The sequence below is a fragment of the Plutella xylostella genome, chromosome 10 (assembly GCF_932276165.1).
Source record: "Plutella xylostella chromosome 10, ilPluXylo3.1, whole genome shotgun sequence".
Lineage (NCBI taxonomy): Eukaryota > Metazoa > Arthropoda > Insecta > Lepidoptera > Plutellidae > Plutella > Plutella xylostella.
In genome coordinates, this window is record NC_063990.1 from 5,759,016 (window position 1) to 5,774,101 (window position 15,086).

Below are 15,086 nucleotides of genomic sequence, written 5' to 3' on the forward strand. Positions count from 1 at the left end.
ATTGTATCATACAAGTAAGAGACATTAGAAATAATGAGTACTTACCTAGATATATTATTGTTCTCGATATTTTGTTAACTTCAGCTATGGGCCTGTTAACACCTACCGTGAGTTGCAATTTTAACCCGCGCGAAAAGAAAATTGAGTTTTACTTCCACAATTTATTGCGCAGATATCCAAAATAAAGCTTTACGAAATATTCGAGTGTAGTTTCCCAAATTTTCCGGATGAAAAAAGGGGAATTTTCTCGTAAAATTCATATTCAATAAGCTTCAGTTCCAAGACGTTCGATCTGACATAAATAAAAGATGGGAAATGAGAAAATGGCCTTGTTGAGATCTAATTTCGCTGAACCACAGCGTGCCGGCACTTGAACCGATGAGCTATCGGCGACAGACGCTCGCATCATATCTATTTCTTAATTGAAGAAGAAGTGAGGCTGCCACGAGCGGGATAAAAAGTTTCCTCCGATACGACTCCGAGTTCCGACCGTTCGATAACGTTCACAAATTATTGTGCGAAACTACCTACTTGCTTACTGCCAATCTAAATTTGGTTTCGATAAACATTAACGGGTAATTAAAAATCTCGCTTCTTATTATAGATGCCGCCCGCCGGCTATGTATTGTTATTGCCTGATTATGTCGTTCGCCCTTCACACCATTTAATTGTTGACGATATCTGATGTTTTGAAATACTTAACTACTTATACAAATATGTAAGTAAGTACAATATTCTATTTTATAAATCCATAATCAAATTTAATGATTGTGCTGAGCTACTTATTAATTTATACTAGACTAGGTACCAAGTCATTTTATAAATTCAATCTGTTTAATCATCTTCGTCTTCTGGATTCCACCGGTATGGTCCATCCTTGCAGTCGGGTCCATCGCAAGAGAAGTTGTCGAACTCGCAATATTCACCGGAAATAGTCTGAAAATAAACCGTCATTAATTTAAGTTCCCAGGATACCTTAGTTTTTTTTCCTTATAACTAGGTAGGTACTTACATATGAATATGAGTGACGTTCCTGTTGCCAGTAATAAGCCAGGTATAATAGAAGGTAATAGTTAGTGATACAAACTGCTGAAATCAACTGAAGATAAGTAGGTATATAAGTACTGAACTTTAATCTATAGGGAAGCTGATACTTTTTTCTCGATTTTAATGTGTGTTAAGTTAACGCTAGTAATATTAGTTCAATGGTTTATACACACAGTTATACAGGCACTGTATATGGCCTTCCCTGACATAATTCCACCATTCTCACTGTAATAATTAGCATGGAACAGTTGTTTTAATACTTTATCAGAATTGATCCCATAGTGGAAATTCCTTAGTTTGACCATTGACCAACGGGAAAGTCGCTCACAAAATACCACAGCGTATTATAAAGAAAATGTGCTAGGAAAATTACGAGTAAGTATAAACTAACCTTGATGTTAACATGGTCGCTATGAGGCACAGCATCGCAGACGCAGCGGCCGCACTGGCAGGTGCCGCGGCCGGAGCAGTCCGCCGCGTCGTCCGGGTCCGCCCGGCAGTTGCTGGCGAGGCCCGAGCTGGAGCAGGCGCAGGCGGCGTTCTTGCGCAGGCTCACTGGGGAAGGGAATTTGGTTGTAAGTAGGTAAGTATGCAGGGTGTTGCAAAAAGGGTATACCAAGCCGAAAGGGTGAATCAGGAGGGTCATTCTGAACAACTTGGTCCTACTAGTTCTGGTTAAAATAATAATTGAGTGACCCCCTTTCAGCGTAAGTAGTTACATAGTTAAGTATAAGGTCAACCGGGGCCATTGCGCCACAATACTTTGACTTTCATATTCATTTGAACATAACAAACAGACTATACGCCCTATTAAGCTATAACTTGTGATACATATTAGGAAATTTTATCTAGTTTCATATGTTGATGCAATTTTGTAGAATTTTAAATATCTTCTACGTGTAAACGACGTTTCTACAAAAAATGGGATTTTTAGGCGCAATAACCCCTCAGGGGCGTATTTAAAGATCGCGCGCCCTGGGCTCCTTTAGTTTTCCGCCCCATCAAGGAATGAAAGAAAACCAAAAGAGCAGTCAGTGTAGAGTACCTACCGACCTACATATGTGAAAGAACATTGTGGTGATAGATTTGCACAGATAATGATATCTTCAAAACAAAAAAAAACTGGATAGACGAGTACATTTTAGAACATTTAGAAATAAAATTGTGCAGGGCCACTGAGTGAGATAAATAAAATATTATTTAGATTTCCTTAAAAAAATACCGAGGCGGAAAAAAATAGACTATTCCATGGAAGTAGGTAAAAAGGCGGAAGGAAAATAGCTACTTAACTAAAAACTGAGACACCCTAAGTAAGTCACTTTTATTGTTACGACGAGCCCGACACACACACATTCACACTCAAAGTAGTCAGTTTGCCGCCGCGCGCCAATCACGTCGCACCTACGCACCCACACATTCTTATGTCGCCACCATTGTGGTGCCTCAGTGTTTTAGTAAGCGAGATTCCTTGCGCCTTTTTTTCTGCTTCCATGGACTATTCCATCGATTCAGAAACGAACAAAGGCCGGCTTTCCTACCTTAAAAATCCAGCACTGCTCGTCACCAAAATACCTCGGAGTGACCCTGGATAGATCCCTCACGTACAAAACCCACTGTCCAAACACCAAGAAGAAAGTCAGCTCCCGAAACAACCTTCTGCGACGGCTTATGTCTACCAGCTGGGGCGCCTCTCCGCAAGTTCTACGAACAAGTAGCCTAGCACTCTGCTTCTCAGCTGCCGAATTTGCCTACCCCATATGGGCAAGGTCCGAGCATGCTAGATAAGTAGATTTAGCTCTTAACGACACAGTTCATATAGTAACGGGATGCCTCAAACCGACACCGCTCTAAAAAGTCTACTCTCTGACTGGGATAGCACCCCGTAGCATACGGCGAAAAGTGGCATGTTCTGTTGAGAAAGCCAAAGAAGAATGCGACTCCAGACATCCACTTTACTCACATACTGCTGCACCTTCCCGCCTTAAGAGCCGTAACGCGTTTCTAAATAGTGAGGTGTCCTAAACTGATGAAAACCCACAAAACGCAAGGCTAAGGCTCTGGGAGGAAAAGCAGCCCAAATATCCTTTCCTATACCTCTCGAGGAAAAACTTGCTCCCGATAACAGTCTCCCCTGGCATATTTGGAAGACTCTAAATCGGCTGCGAGCAGAGGTAGGATGCTGCAACGTCAATGTTTGCAAGTGGGGCTATACCGTTGGTACCAACCTATGCGACTGTGGTACCGCCCCCCAGACTATGGAGCATTAACTCTCCTGTCCCCTGTGCCCTTCCACCTGCAATCGGGATGACTTTCTCCAGGCCAACCAGAATGCTATCAAAGTTGCTTCTTTTTGGTCTGGACAAATTTAAAAATTCGCTTGTTCACTGACACGAAAGAAGAAGAAGAAGTGTAGAGTACCTACTGACCTACATATGTATAAGAACATTGTGGTGATAGATTTGCATAGAAAATGATATCTTCCGAACAAAAAAAATTGATTTTTTTCTTTAGATTGTCTTCAAAAAAATACCGGGGCGGAAAAAAATAAGACTATTCCACCGGTTCAGAAAAGAACAAAGGGCGGCTTTCATACTTTAAATCAAATTTCTTAAGACATGAAATCAACATGTGGAATGATGGCTGATGATGATGATGAACCTAAAGCCCGAGGGCGGCCTCCGGGCCGCCCCTGGGCCGCCCTTCGCCGCCTGCCGCCCCGGGCTGTAGCCCTTTTAGCCCTAGGGTAAATACGCCCCTGTAACCCCTAGTGGGGCTAATGCCTCTTTCACTAGTTTTGTGTGCTTGGAAGAGCTTTTTACAAGTTTAAGTAGATATAATGTATAGATTTACTATTAACGTAGCTAATTATTAGCTTGTAAACTAAATACTGCGCTTAGTTAAGGAGAATTAGTTGATCAAAAATTTTCGGGGCTATGGCGCCTACACACCCTAATTTCTTGTAGTGGCATTTACCCCATCCAAGATTCCAGGGGTGCTCAACATTTTATTAATGAATACTTTATTGGACTTAAAAAAGTATAAATACTTACATAACAAATACAAATAAAGTATAAAAGCATACAAGGGCATATTTTTTATAATTTGCAATCAAACCACAACTTTAAATTAGTAAGTATACCATTTTTAGAGTCTGACGGAATTTAAAACATTACAAAACTATTTAAAGTTTTAAAAACAAGTGGGATCATTCAGTTAATATGACTATTTTTTTATTTATTATTTATAATATGATTATTTTCTATATACCATGTTAACAACCTTATAATGTAGACACCAAATGACGCAATTTTTTTAAAACATTTAGTTTAATTCATATTCAAATTATTTACGTTTTAGTTGGATTACCAATCTAAGAATGTTAATTCTGATACGCTGTTAAATGTTCTTCAATATTGCAGAAGGCGTCATTAACCTAGTATTTTTCGTTTAGGAGTAATTTGGTGCTAATGTCTCTGGAATTTTTTCATTGCCTGTGAGTGTATAAAATACATTTATCATAACATAAAATGTTTAGAACCTCTGGAAATGGGGCTATTGCGCCGCAATAGAGGCAATAACCCCAACAGCCCAGAGGCATTTACCCCAAAAAAAAAGCTAAACCTATACATTTTTAATTGCATATTGTGTCCGAATCTTACGTTATTTCAATAAAATAATCAAAACAATATGTAAAGCAACAAAACAATAACAGTATTTACAGTTAGGAAACATAGATTCTTTTAAACAAACACACATTTGGAACGATTCAAAAAAACGTGTCAGGAAACCGGAGGTGGCCAAAAGAGGTGAAAAAATTAAAATGGCAAATTATTTAAGAAAATTGCTTCGGATACGACATCTATTGGTCAGTGGTAAAAGTTTGAGTTCCAAAGATAGATAGCAGATGACTCCAGTAGTTCTAAAGTATGAGGTTCGGAAGATAAATAGATTCGAGGCATTAGCCCCGTAGGCGACTTGGCCCCGGTTGACCTTACCCTTTTGCCGTTGTTGTAGATTAATCGTGTGAGTAGGAAGCTGCGTGAGGATGTTGGATACGTTTGGATCGGTTGCGGTAGAACGTTAAATAGTTATGGGTCGATTACATTTAAAGGTGCGTACGGATTGGGCGTACCCGGTTTCCGCGTAGTTGGCAAACACTGCCCACGCGTACATTCGATACGCGTACGCGTACAGCTCCTGTACGGACCGCCGCGAACCTGTACGCGAGGACAATCGATCCAGAGCGCTCCGCGAGCCCCAGTCATTCGCCATTTTCATTATTGAAACTCGAAGAACACGCGTGTTTATTTATTCATTTTGCCGTCCAAATATAGCGTAGCCGGCCGCGTGCGTCCTCTTTGCCGCGCGACCAAAAACCGACTGGCGGTGGCCAAGGGCGTACCCAGGATTTCAGCTAGGGAGGGGCAGCTCATACCTGTTTCATTTTGCGCAGAGTAGGTAACACGTTTTTAATTCCCACTTGGCAGGAAAATTTACGTTTATTTTATAATCTAGCCCTTTCGAACCTGAGTGATACGAATGTACGGTTGATTTTGTAATTTTTTTTTAGCGTTACACTTATTTCGCCCCTTTGAACCGAAACGCATCGTTTGTCCATATTGTTTTTAATGCCTAAAAAAATTGTGGTTGATATTTGAAGTCAGTTTGCCGGTGACAGGCGACGAAAGTGCCGGCGTACATTGATCCTGACACCGGGCGAGTTAAGAAATTAATGTTATTTTGCAGTTGAAGTTATTTATCTTTACATATTTTTTTTGCTACAATATTATACCTATTACATTCTTATTTGTTGTAAGCATAGTAATGTTTGCAAAACACAATGATTCTATGATAATATTTGTTCGACAAAACAGCTACGCACAAATGTGCAGTTCAGGTTCAAAACGTACAACCGCACAAAATTGCATTAGGTAGTATTTTATCATAATAATTGTACTTCTTGTACCATGAACCAACAGCCAGGGTCCCAAACACGTGAAAGGCGTTCATAGGGCCGAATTATTAAAAAATAATTCTAAGTATGTGACACCAACAGCCATATATTCCCTGCTTAGATTATACAAGTAAACGTAGCAGTAAGGGGGCAACATGTCATGAGATACTATGGATGGAGAGGTATTCTACAGCTCTCAGGATAATCGAGTTATTGGTCAAGATCCCTATAGATATACAGCGTGTTGCAAAAAGGGTATACTAAGCCGAAAGGGGGTGACCCAGGGGGCCATCCTGAACAACTTTTGTTCTACGAGTTTTGAAAATTCACGAAAACAGCAAAAATTTACATTTACTTGAATAACTTTGAAAATAGCCCCCCTTTGATGGTATTTCATGTATTTAATAAAAAGTATTTGAAATAAGCTAAACAATGATACCAAAACCGTATCTGTACGTCGAGGCAGTCAAGAATTATTGAAGTTCAAAACACACCTAACGGGGCTCATGTAAGTTGATTTCATTTACAATCAGAACTCTTTCACTCAATGGATTGCTACCCGAGCTGCGGCGCGCCGTTAGGGCCAGGCCACAACACTGCGTTGCGACGGCGCATCGCAAAAATCTGCGACAGTAATCAAGCATTTAGTATGGGAAAACTACCAAAACAGTCGCAGATTTTTGCTATGCGACATCGCAACGCGTTTTTGAACTTTCAATATTTTTCATAAAAATACCATCAAATGGGGGCTATTTTGAGCGGTGGTAGCTCAGTCGGGTAAGCGCCCGCTTCTCACGCCAGAGATGCGGGTTCGAATCCCGGCGCTGACATGTACCAATGAGTTCTTTTCTGAATTTAAGTACAATGTATACCATCGCTCTTACGGTGAAGGAAAACATCGTGAGGAAACCTGCATATCTAGATTTAGCACATCTAGATATGTGAACCCACCAACCCGCAGTGGACCAGCGTGGTGGGAAATGGTCCAAGCTTAGGAAGGCAGTTTAGACCTTGGGGATATGCACAAAGGTTCCACTCGAGAGAGCCAGGTGCAGGTACTTACACCCCCACAGAGAATAGAATAGAATAGAATAGGGGGCTATTTTCAAAGTTATTCAAGTAAATGTAAATTTTTGCTGTTTTTTTTTGTCAAAACAACTAGATTAGTTGCTTGTAACTTATTTTATGTAACTTTTTAGCAATTTTGCATATTTTTATTGGATAGAGATGACTTATTGCGGGTAAAATAATTTTATTTCATGTTCGTGAGGCGTTTAAATCTCTACATATGATTTTTTATGAAAACTAAGTATCTAAAACTTTCAAATGGCTGCTACTTCTAAAATATTGAGATTTGACCCCGGGGTGTTTTTTCGATGAAATCACTCGTAGAATACACCCTTAGTTTTAAGGGTTCGAAAAACTAAGGGTGATGGGTAATAGGTATGATAGAAAAAAAACTCAGGTTCGAGAGGGCTAGGGGGGGGCAGCTGCCCCCCCCTGCCCCTACCTGGGTACGCCCATGGCGGTGGCTCGCGCGGTACGCGTATCCAAAGAGTGAACGCGTAGCTGCAGGTACCTATTAGGGCATGCAATACCGCAATACCGGTATTCGTAATACCGGTATCAGGGACAAAATTCACGCTTTTTTCAATACCGGTATTGAAAGTTAATACCGGTATTGAAGTAATACCGAAATCGGACTTTTTTAGGCTATAATAAAGCGATTAAGATATAGTATTCCTATGTACTGTGAAAGCGCACTTGTTTCCAACCGTTTGATGCAGTTTTCGGCCGTTTCATATCTACTGTTGTCCATGCGTAAACGGACACTGCATGTAAAAATAATAATTTATTGTAAAATTTAAACTCTAATACTCAATTCTCGTAAAAATCTATTACAAAAAACTGAATTTCATCGCTTTTTATCGTTTTATTTTGACCTATACGACCTTTAATCACAATATATGCCATTTATTACAAGGAAATCTAATACCGGTATTAATACCGGGATCCCGGTATTGAGTTGCAATACCGGAACTCAATACCGGTATTGAAAATAGTTCCGGTATTGCATGCCCTAGTACCTATGCACTAACCGTTCCGGGTACGCGTAAACTGCGTACGCGTACCAGGGTACGCGCAATCCGTACGCACCTTCACGAGTACCTACAGAGGAGAGTCAGTGTCCTCGCCCGCACACTCGGTCACTTGCTAGCCGTTCATTGATCGAAGATCGGCCGAGGATACTGTCTCACCACTGTACTCGTTAGGTGTAATCGACTCATTAAAGTTAAAAATAAGTAAATAAGTATCAAGTCTCCGGGCTGATGATGATGATGATTATGAAGTATTTAGGTATAAATAAAGTCAGTCTTACTTTTGCAAAGTGGCACACATGGAAGTAATAGTTAAGTAGGTACCTACTTGTCGTACTTAACTTAGGTACCTGCTTTACTTTACTTTTACTTTACTTCCATGCTTGCACATGAATCTTAATTGTATTTTTTTACGACAACTTGTTTGTAAGTACTTACATAAAACATAAATAGATATAAGTAGGACCTGACTACCAAATGAACTGCACTCTCCGTATTTTACGCTTCGATGCATTATTTATACAATTAAGTAACTACCTACCTAGCTAATTATAACTTGTATCACCTCGACCGAACCGAAGCCGCATAAATCCAAGTGATCGAACTGAATTCAATAATTATTACTTCACGGATATGGGTTACCTAAATAAGGTTCATTAAACCATGCCTAGGTATAGGTAAGCATAGGGTACCTATATATATAGTTCTACATATAATACGTAGGTAGATGGCTACGGTTTGATGTTTAGGTTAGGTCACTTTATGCTCTTTCTTAGTATGTTGTTAGTACCTACCTACATACCTAATCGATCCCTCGCTGAAGGATTCGCTATCATCGTCAAGCACATGGAGGAACCATACAATAAAGTTTCCATTAATAAGTTATACTTAACCATAACCTAATTAGGTACTTTTTACAGTTACTTACCTAACTACTTACAAATACATAGTTAAGTAATTGATATACTTATCAAACTAACATCCAAAATCTTGAGATAGAACTGTGTCGTTCTGGCAGAAGCCATCAAACAGGGATATTTTGGATGAGAAGCATTTGTTCTCGGAGGCACACCACGAGCAGTGAGGCAGCTGCAGACAATCCAAACACGACGACTTCACTCCACACACCCACTTCTCATTGATACTGAACAAGTTATACTGTATACCGCACTCAACAAACGAAATTAGAACTAACAGTGAAACTATTGTGGTTTTTCGCAACATGACTAACTACTTGATAGTAAACGCACTTTAAGTCAAGCAATAAGCGTGTGGTCTTCACTTTACTTCAGTACATACTTATAAATAGTTACTACATACTACTATACAACGTTTTATATTGAACACTTGATAACCTACAGTTCAGTCGTTTGATTATCATTGCGCAAAAATAATGCTACTAAACAAAACATATGATAAATATTATTAAAGGCATATTTTATGTCCTCCTGGGTAGTTATAACTGTTATAAGTATGTAGGTAGGTACACTTATACAGGGTGTCCCAGTAGTCAACATCATGCCGGTAGGAGGTGATACAAATCGTCGCACCTGGCTTTCTCGAATGGAATGGTTCACTAATCTCGATGTTTTCCTTCACTGTAGAGCGATGTTTAGGTACTATACTTATACATTGTACATAAATTTCCAAAAAGGTTATTGGTGCATGTTAGGGTCGGGAATCGAACCCGCATCTTTGGGTTGAGTAGCGGGCGGTTACCCTGAGCTGAGCTACCACTACCACCGCTCCATTCCGCACACAAATCGTCATTTTAAGCCATTTTTAAGCAATCGTCGATATTTTTCTGCTGACCCGTAGCAATTTAAGACATTGGGCAGCTTTATGTTAAGCGTTGACGATATGAAAGTGAAACAGTGAATCTTTCAGGTTGTTCATAGTGCGGGAAGTCTTTGATAAACATTGTTTAGCCAAGGGGAAAGTGTGCATTTTACGAATGAACACTTTATAGTCGTTATTATTCTGAGATTTAAGTATTCTGTACTTTCGCAGGTTTGACTTCGTATGTTTGACAAATGACAGTATGACAACGTTGACAACCAACAAAATCAAAACTTCACTCAGTTTTTGTGGAAATTTTTAGGTTATGTTTGTGTGATAAACTGATAAATAACAAATAAATGGGTACACAATTCAAATTGAAATAAACTATGGATAATTATTTTAAAGGTAGAAATGTGGAAGAAGAAGTGGTACGAGACAGTATACCTATCAAAGATCTACCACAAAATTTCCTTTGGATGCAAGTAAGTACCAGCAATTTTGTAATTCAGATACTTTATACAAATAAAGACAAAACATAAGTAAACCACAATTTCGAATAATTCAGAAGACTTCTAAATATTAGTAATTTTAAAGATTTCAATTAATATCTAAATAAATATTTTAGGTGAAAGGTGGAAGTAAAATGAACAACCTGCTGTCCCACGCTTCTGGCATATTGGAAGATAAAAGTTCAACAGCAGTCGTATGGACCGGTGCAGGCGTTGCCATTGCCAAGGCTATTTCTTGTGCTGAGATTATCAAAAGGCAATTTTCTATTGAACACCAAGTTACGAAGCTCACATACAAGAAGTAAGTCCGGATAATCATTGCAGGTTACCTGCTCTAAAAAAAATCCTCGAAAAAAGAAAAAACTGACATTAAAATTTGCTTCAATGCAGAAAATAATTGCTAGGGTGGCACATAGTCCAATTCCTGTGATACTCAAGGAATGTATGTAGTGGAGATTACAAGTCGTCATTGTTAATTAACTTGCAACCCATACCCTTGATAGAATTATACACAAGATAACCAGACCTATACACATCCACACAGTAATTCAGTTTATTTATACAGGTTGTATTTATTTAATCATCCACTTATTTTCTTCTCATAATATAAAATTAAAAATAATTACAGAGTGGAAGAATATTGGGAACCAAAACTTGATGGATTGGAGACCATAGTAGTAAAGAGGCAGATACCCATCATCCATATTTTGTTGTCAATGGATCCTATTGCAGATACTACTCAACTAGGGTATGTATTACCTTAAGAGCAAGCAGAATATAATGTGCGAAATTTTATGGACGCTTCAGGATGCCTGCAGATAATCATTTTAGTGGTATTTGAATACCTATTTCTGTAATGCCTGATGTTTTACCCTGCACAGTGTTATTAAAGGACCTTTATGTTGCAGATATCAATCAAAAAATGGGAAGAAATTCTGGCAAGGTACAAACAGCAGCACTGGTGCTAAGCAACAGAATAATTACAAATCTAAGAAGCCGTTCAAGCACAAGTATAAGTCCACTAATGAAACTAAACAATAAATATAGTTTTACTTAATATTTTTAAAACAATTTTTTTTTTAATAAAACTTGGTAATGCAGTAGTCAAAATGTTTTAATATTTGAGATAAATATAGGTTACATACATGTTTACTGTATAAAGCATTGATGCTATCTTACAATAAAGCTACTAAGTATACATGTTTCAACTTTAAACATAGTACTACGAGTAGCCAAAATGTATGAAGAACCTAAAACAGTTCCACTGAAATGTTTTGATATTACAGTAATTGTAAACTTAAGTTTACAAGAAGTTCAAAAAAACTATTGAGAATACATTAGAGATACAAGATATTATACTTTTATATCAGAAATTAATACTGAATAAGCCTTATCTCAGGCTTCTGATTCGCCCACAGCTGGAGTGATGGGTGCTTCATCATCTAACTTCGGTACAATCAAAATCTCCTTCGATATGATATTGTACTTAGTGACAAAGTAGGTAAATCTCTTGCACAAATGTGTCTCTTTTTCAAATGCATCAAATATAGCCCGGTGATGAAAGTATGCATGAGAGAAGATGCGGTAAACTCTTCTGCAAACTGATCCCAACTTGGCCACTGATGATTCTTTGATGCTCACTCTGTAAAAAATATGAATATATTTCATAATTTAGCTTTCATTTAAATGAGAGGTGTGTTTCTCCAGCATCAAATCAACATAAAAATTTATCTCAAAAAGTAAAACCATCTGTAACAAATATATATTTTACCTGCTAGGAAAGTACTTGTTGCTGTTGAGTAGACAGGCAGCCCCATCCAGAGTGTGGCGAGTGTAATCAATAGCCGGACATTCTTTAGGGGTCTTGTGTGCCGCACACAGGAATATCCACTGTTCTGTGGCAGTCATTTGAGTGCAAGTCTCTGGTTTACACTCACTCTGAAGCCTCACGGCTAGACCATTCAGCTCCATACACAGCTGTCTGAAATTATAAAATATATTTTTTTATGTATACTTTAGTGATAAAATAATGTGTTACAGTCTCATGTATTGACGTTTAGGTATTTACCTCAAATGTTCGTATTTCCACACCCCTTCATCTTGAGCTTCAGGTATTTTGAATATTGCTTCAAGGTTTGCTGGGTCCCGCCTGATGGTTTGCTGAATGAACTGTTGAACAGCCAAAGTGTTATCCATTTCTTCAAAGGGCTCATCGGGCCAGCGACAGAAATCCTGAGGAAAATATGATAACATTGGTCCAATTAAATCATGTAGATGCATGAAAGTTACAGTTGAGGAATAAATTTTATACTTTACTTTAGCTTTAGTTCCAGGGCGATTACGCCGTAAAATTGCAACACCATCAGCCATTGTCACTTTAGAAGATTAGATGAGAATCGGGGTAAAAACGGAAAAGAATCCGGTTTTAATTATTAAATTTACTATTGATTCGGTGCAAAAATTACTATTTGTCCCATAGACATTTTATTCTGTTTTTTTTTCGTATTATTTGACAGCTGGCATAAAATTCACAGACAAAAATCGACTGTATATATATATATACAGTACTCCATAGTAAATTAGTAAAGTCGCAGACACACTAACGGACGCGTCTTTTGGGCCAGTTCGTGCCATCACTATCGGACGTCTGAAAGCTTAAGGTCAGTCCAAGGTTACGTCCGATAGTTTGAACGGCGTAGTGTACATTCCTTACCTAGATACCTTTAAGTCGCGGCTGACAGCCGCGTCCGCTGGCATCTTTACAAACATATAAATCTCAGAACAATAACAGTATGGACGGTTTTTCTTTTCTTTGAACGTCATTTTGTCATTTGAGTTATCTGCTTGTTATCTGTGATATGAGTTACCTAGTTCTCTAACGTATCCAGCACGGCTAGTATGGCCATAATAAGACAACATGTGAAGTGACTGTTTAAATTGAGTCACTTTTTGATATCAGTCTTAAATGTTAGCATAGGGTGTACATGGGACTCATTTTATTTGCGTGATTGGGCATTAGTCCCAGTGACACTGTAACTTTTCTGCTCTGTGCAAATAGGTTTTTCAAATGTTATTTTTTTCCGAAAATCTCTCATTTGTGGTTTTTGTTTGTATTGTCTATGGTTTTTTGACAATTAAAATGTCACCAAACGTCAAACTTGAAGAAAATTTTGACTGTTTGCTGCTTTCGAGAGTTTCGAGTGTAATGTTTTGGTAATATTACTTTGCATTGCGCTACCCCATGGATTCATATTGGCTCATTAAACTACTTTATTGAGTTTCTTGGACATCGTCTCATCAAATGATATACGACCAAGCTTGCTCCCGACCAAGCACGCTCAGATTCCTTGGGAGCTCCTGCTATCGGCAGCCGTCGATGCAACGGATCCCTGAGACGAAGAACAAAACAGCATGCCACCTGACTGATGACCCACCCACTGTCTACCCGGACCCAGGAGCTAGAAGGCCTTGAGAAAAAAGCCCGGGCAGGATCCTGACGGGCACAGCAGAATATCATCTTCGATGCATGTCCCACGGCCTGACTGAATAATATTTATATAATCAATGGAAGGAAAAAACAGAAGGTAAGTGCCAGTACCCGTGACATGTTATTATAGTTGGGCATATGCACACAAAACAACTCAAAAAACTTTTTTCACATGGCACTACTTGGTTGCCTAGGCCTAAACCCTTCCTTCATTGGAAGGAAACCTGTACCCCAGCAGTGGGTACGTGATGGGTTATGATGATGATGAAGATGACAATAGGAGTCATAATCTTAGTTCATAAGTAATAAGTATAACTAAAATCTAATGAAACATTTTTGATTGTTACAGAACATTGAAATTGGCTTGTAGGCAAGACGGAAGATGGTCAAAACCGGTCAGAAATTGATGGCCTAGACACGGTTGGAGAGCTCTTGTTGGCAGAAACCACCTGAAGACGGTCAGATGACATCAGCAACCTTGTGGTGATACAATGAACCCGAGCGGCACCGAACTGAAAAAGTTGAAGAACTTGGCATACATACTATGAGAACCATTTGATGACTGATATAAGCCAAGTTCAGACTGATTATTGTGATAGTTGATAACTAAGAATACCTAATATGCTTTTATGGTGTGTGAAATAGTATACTTTTTATAATTTATTAATTAAAAGTTTAATAAATGTTTTACTTACCTAAAGAAAATATTATATTTTTATAACCGTTTAATTTAGTTGTACATGCTAGCATACTCACTTATTTTTTTTATAGTTAGTGTGTAGTTGATAAATAATAAAGCTTGACTAGGGTTTGTCACTGTAGTGAAAGGATTAGTCGCTGACTACCCGGTGTGCCGGATGTATTCAATGTACAGTTTATATGATTTACACTTCATGAACTCCACATTTAGCATTCAAACTATTCAACTAGCCACTTCATCTCAGTTAGTGTGTTGTTCACATGTTGCTGATAAATCATAAAGCCTGACTAGGGTTTGTCGCTGTGGTGAAGGATTAGAATGAGTCGCTGACTGCCCGGTGTGCCGGATGTGTTCAATGTACAGTTTATATGATTTACATTTCGTGAACTCTATATTTAGCATTCAAACTATTCAATTAGCCACTTCATTACCTGCATACTTTGACGTGAATAGGCAAACTTAAAGTATAAGTATGGGAGACAACTGAAAATCTGTGGTTTGTTCCTAA

The 15,086-nt window shown here is 38.6% G+C and overlaps 3 protein-coding genes and 1 long non-coding RNA gene across 4 annotated transcripts; 2 read left to right on the plus strand and 2 right to left on the minus strand.

Moving 5' to 3' along the window:
- Nucleotides 1-723: 723 nt before the first annotated feature.
- LOC105380585 (integrin beta-6) lies at nt 724-9,412 on the minus strand. Its single transcript, XM_011550175.3, has 3 exons — nt 9,081-9,412; nt 1,439-1,602; nt 724-936 (listed from the first exon to the last, which is right to left on the minus strand). The coding sequence occupies exons 1-3, from the start codon at nt 9,322-9,324 to the stop codon at nt 835-837; spliced, it is 510 nt and encodes a 169-aa protein (XP_011548477.3). The 5' UTR covers nt 9,325-9,412; the 3' UTR covers nt 724-834.
- Nucleotides 9,413-10,172: 760 nt separating this feature from the next.
- Nucleotides 10,173-11,591, plus strand: LOC105380586 (ribonuclease P protein subunit p25-like protein). The gene is made up of 4 exons (XM_011550176.3): nt 10,173-10,364; nt 10,508-10,692; nt 11,020-11,139; nt 11,300-11,591. Exons 1-4 carry the CDS (start codon nt 10,269-10,271, stop codon nt 11,430-11,432), a joined length of 534 nt encoding a protein of 177 aa, XP_011548478.3. The 5' UTR covers nt 10,173-10,268; the 3' UTR covers nt 11,433-11,591.
- LOC105380588 (MOB kinase activator-like 4) lies at nt 11,491-12,890 on the minus strand. Its single transcript, XM_011550177.3, has 4 exons — nt 12,708-12,890; nt 12,460-12,623; nt 12,163-12,372; nt 11,491-12,033 (listed from the first exon to the last, which is right to left on the minus strand). Exons 1-4 carry the CDS (start codon nt 12,759-12,761, stop codon nt 11,787-11,789), a joined length of 675 nt encoding a protein of 224 aa, XP_011548479.1. The 5' UTR covers nt 12,762-12,890; the 3' UTR covers nt 11,491-11,786.
- A 389-nt stretch (nt 12,891-13,279) lies between these two features.
- Nucleotides 13,280-14,583, plus strand: LOC125489088. The gene is made up of 2 exons (XR_007266737.1): nt 13,280-13,975; nt 14,228-14,583. It is a non-coding gene; the product is annotated as an uncharacterized LOC125489088 (long non-coding RNA).
- The last annotated feature ends 503 nt before the right edge of the window (nt 14,584-15,086 follow it).

What these genes read in the sequence shown, in the direction of transcription:
- LOC105380585 (XM_011550175.3), bottom strand. Translation starts at nt 9,324, where the DNA reads ATGTTGCGAAAAACCACAATAGTTTCACTGTTAGTTCTAATTTCGTTT. An exon ending in TCTATCTCAAGATTTTGGAT is followed by an intron (nt 1,603 to 9,080) that starts GTTAGTTTGATA and finishes TCCCTTCCCCAG; the next exon opens with TGAGCCTGCGCAAGAACGCC. An exon ending in GCGACCATGTTAACATCAAG is followed by an intron (nt 937 to 1,438) that starts GTTAGTTTATAC and finishes GTTTATTTTCAG; the next exon opens with ACTATTTCCGGTGAATATTG.
- LOC105380586 (XM_011550176.3), top strand. Translation starts at nt 10,269, where the DNA reads ATGGATAATTATTTTAAAGGTAGAAATGTGGAAGAAGAAGTGGTACGA. An exon ending in AAAATTTCCTTTGGATGCAA is followed by an intron (nt 10,365 to 10,507) that starts GTAAGTACCAGC and finishes TAAATATTTTAG; the next exon opens with GTGAAAGGTGGAAGTAAAAT. An exon ending in ACGAAGCTCACATACAAGAA is followed by an intron (nt 10,693 to 11,019) that starts GTAAGTCCGGAT and finishes AAATAATTACAG; the next exon opens with AGTGGAAGAATATTGGGAAC.
- LOC105380588 (XM_011550177.3), bottom strand. Translation starts at nt 12,761, where the DNA reads ATGGCTGATGGTGTTGCAATTTTACGGCGTAATCGCCCTGGAACTAAA. An exon ending in GCCCTGGAACTAAAGCTAAA is followed by an intron (nt 12,624 to 12,707) that starts GTAAAGTATAAA and finishes TATTTTCCTCAG; the next exon opens with GATTTCTGTCGCTGGCCCGA. An exon ending in TGGAAATACGAACATTTGAG is followed by an intron (nt 12,373 to 12,459) that starts GTAAATACCTAA and finishes TTATAATTTCAG; the next exon opens with ACAGCTGTGTATGGAGCTGA.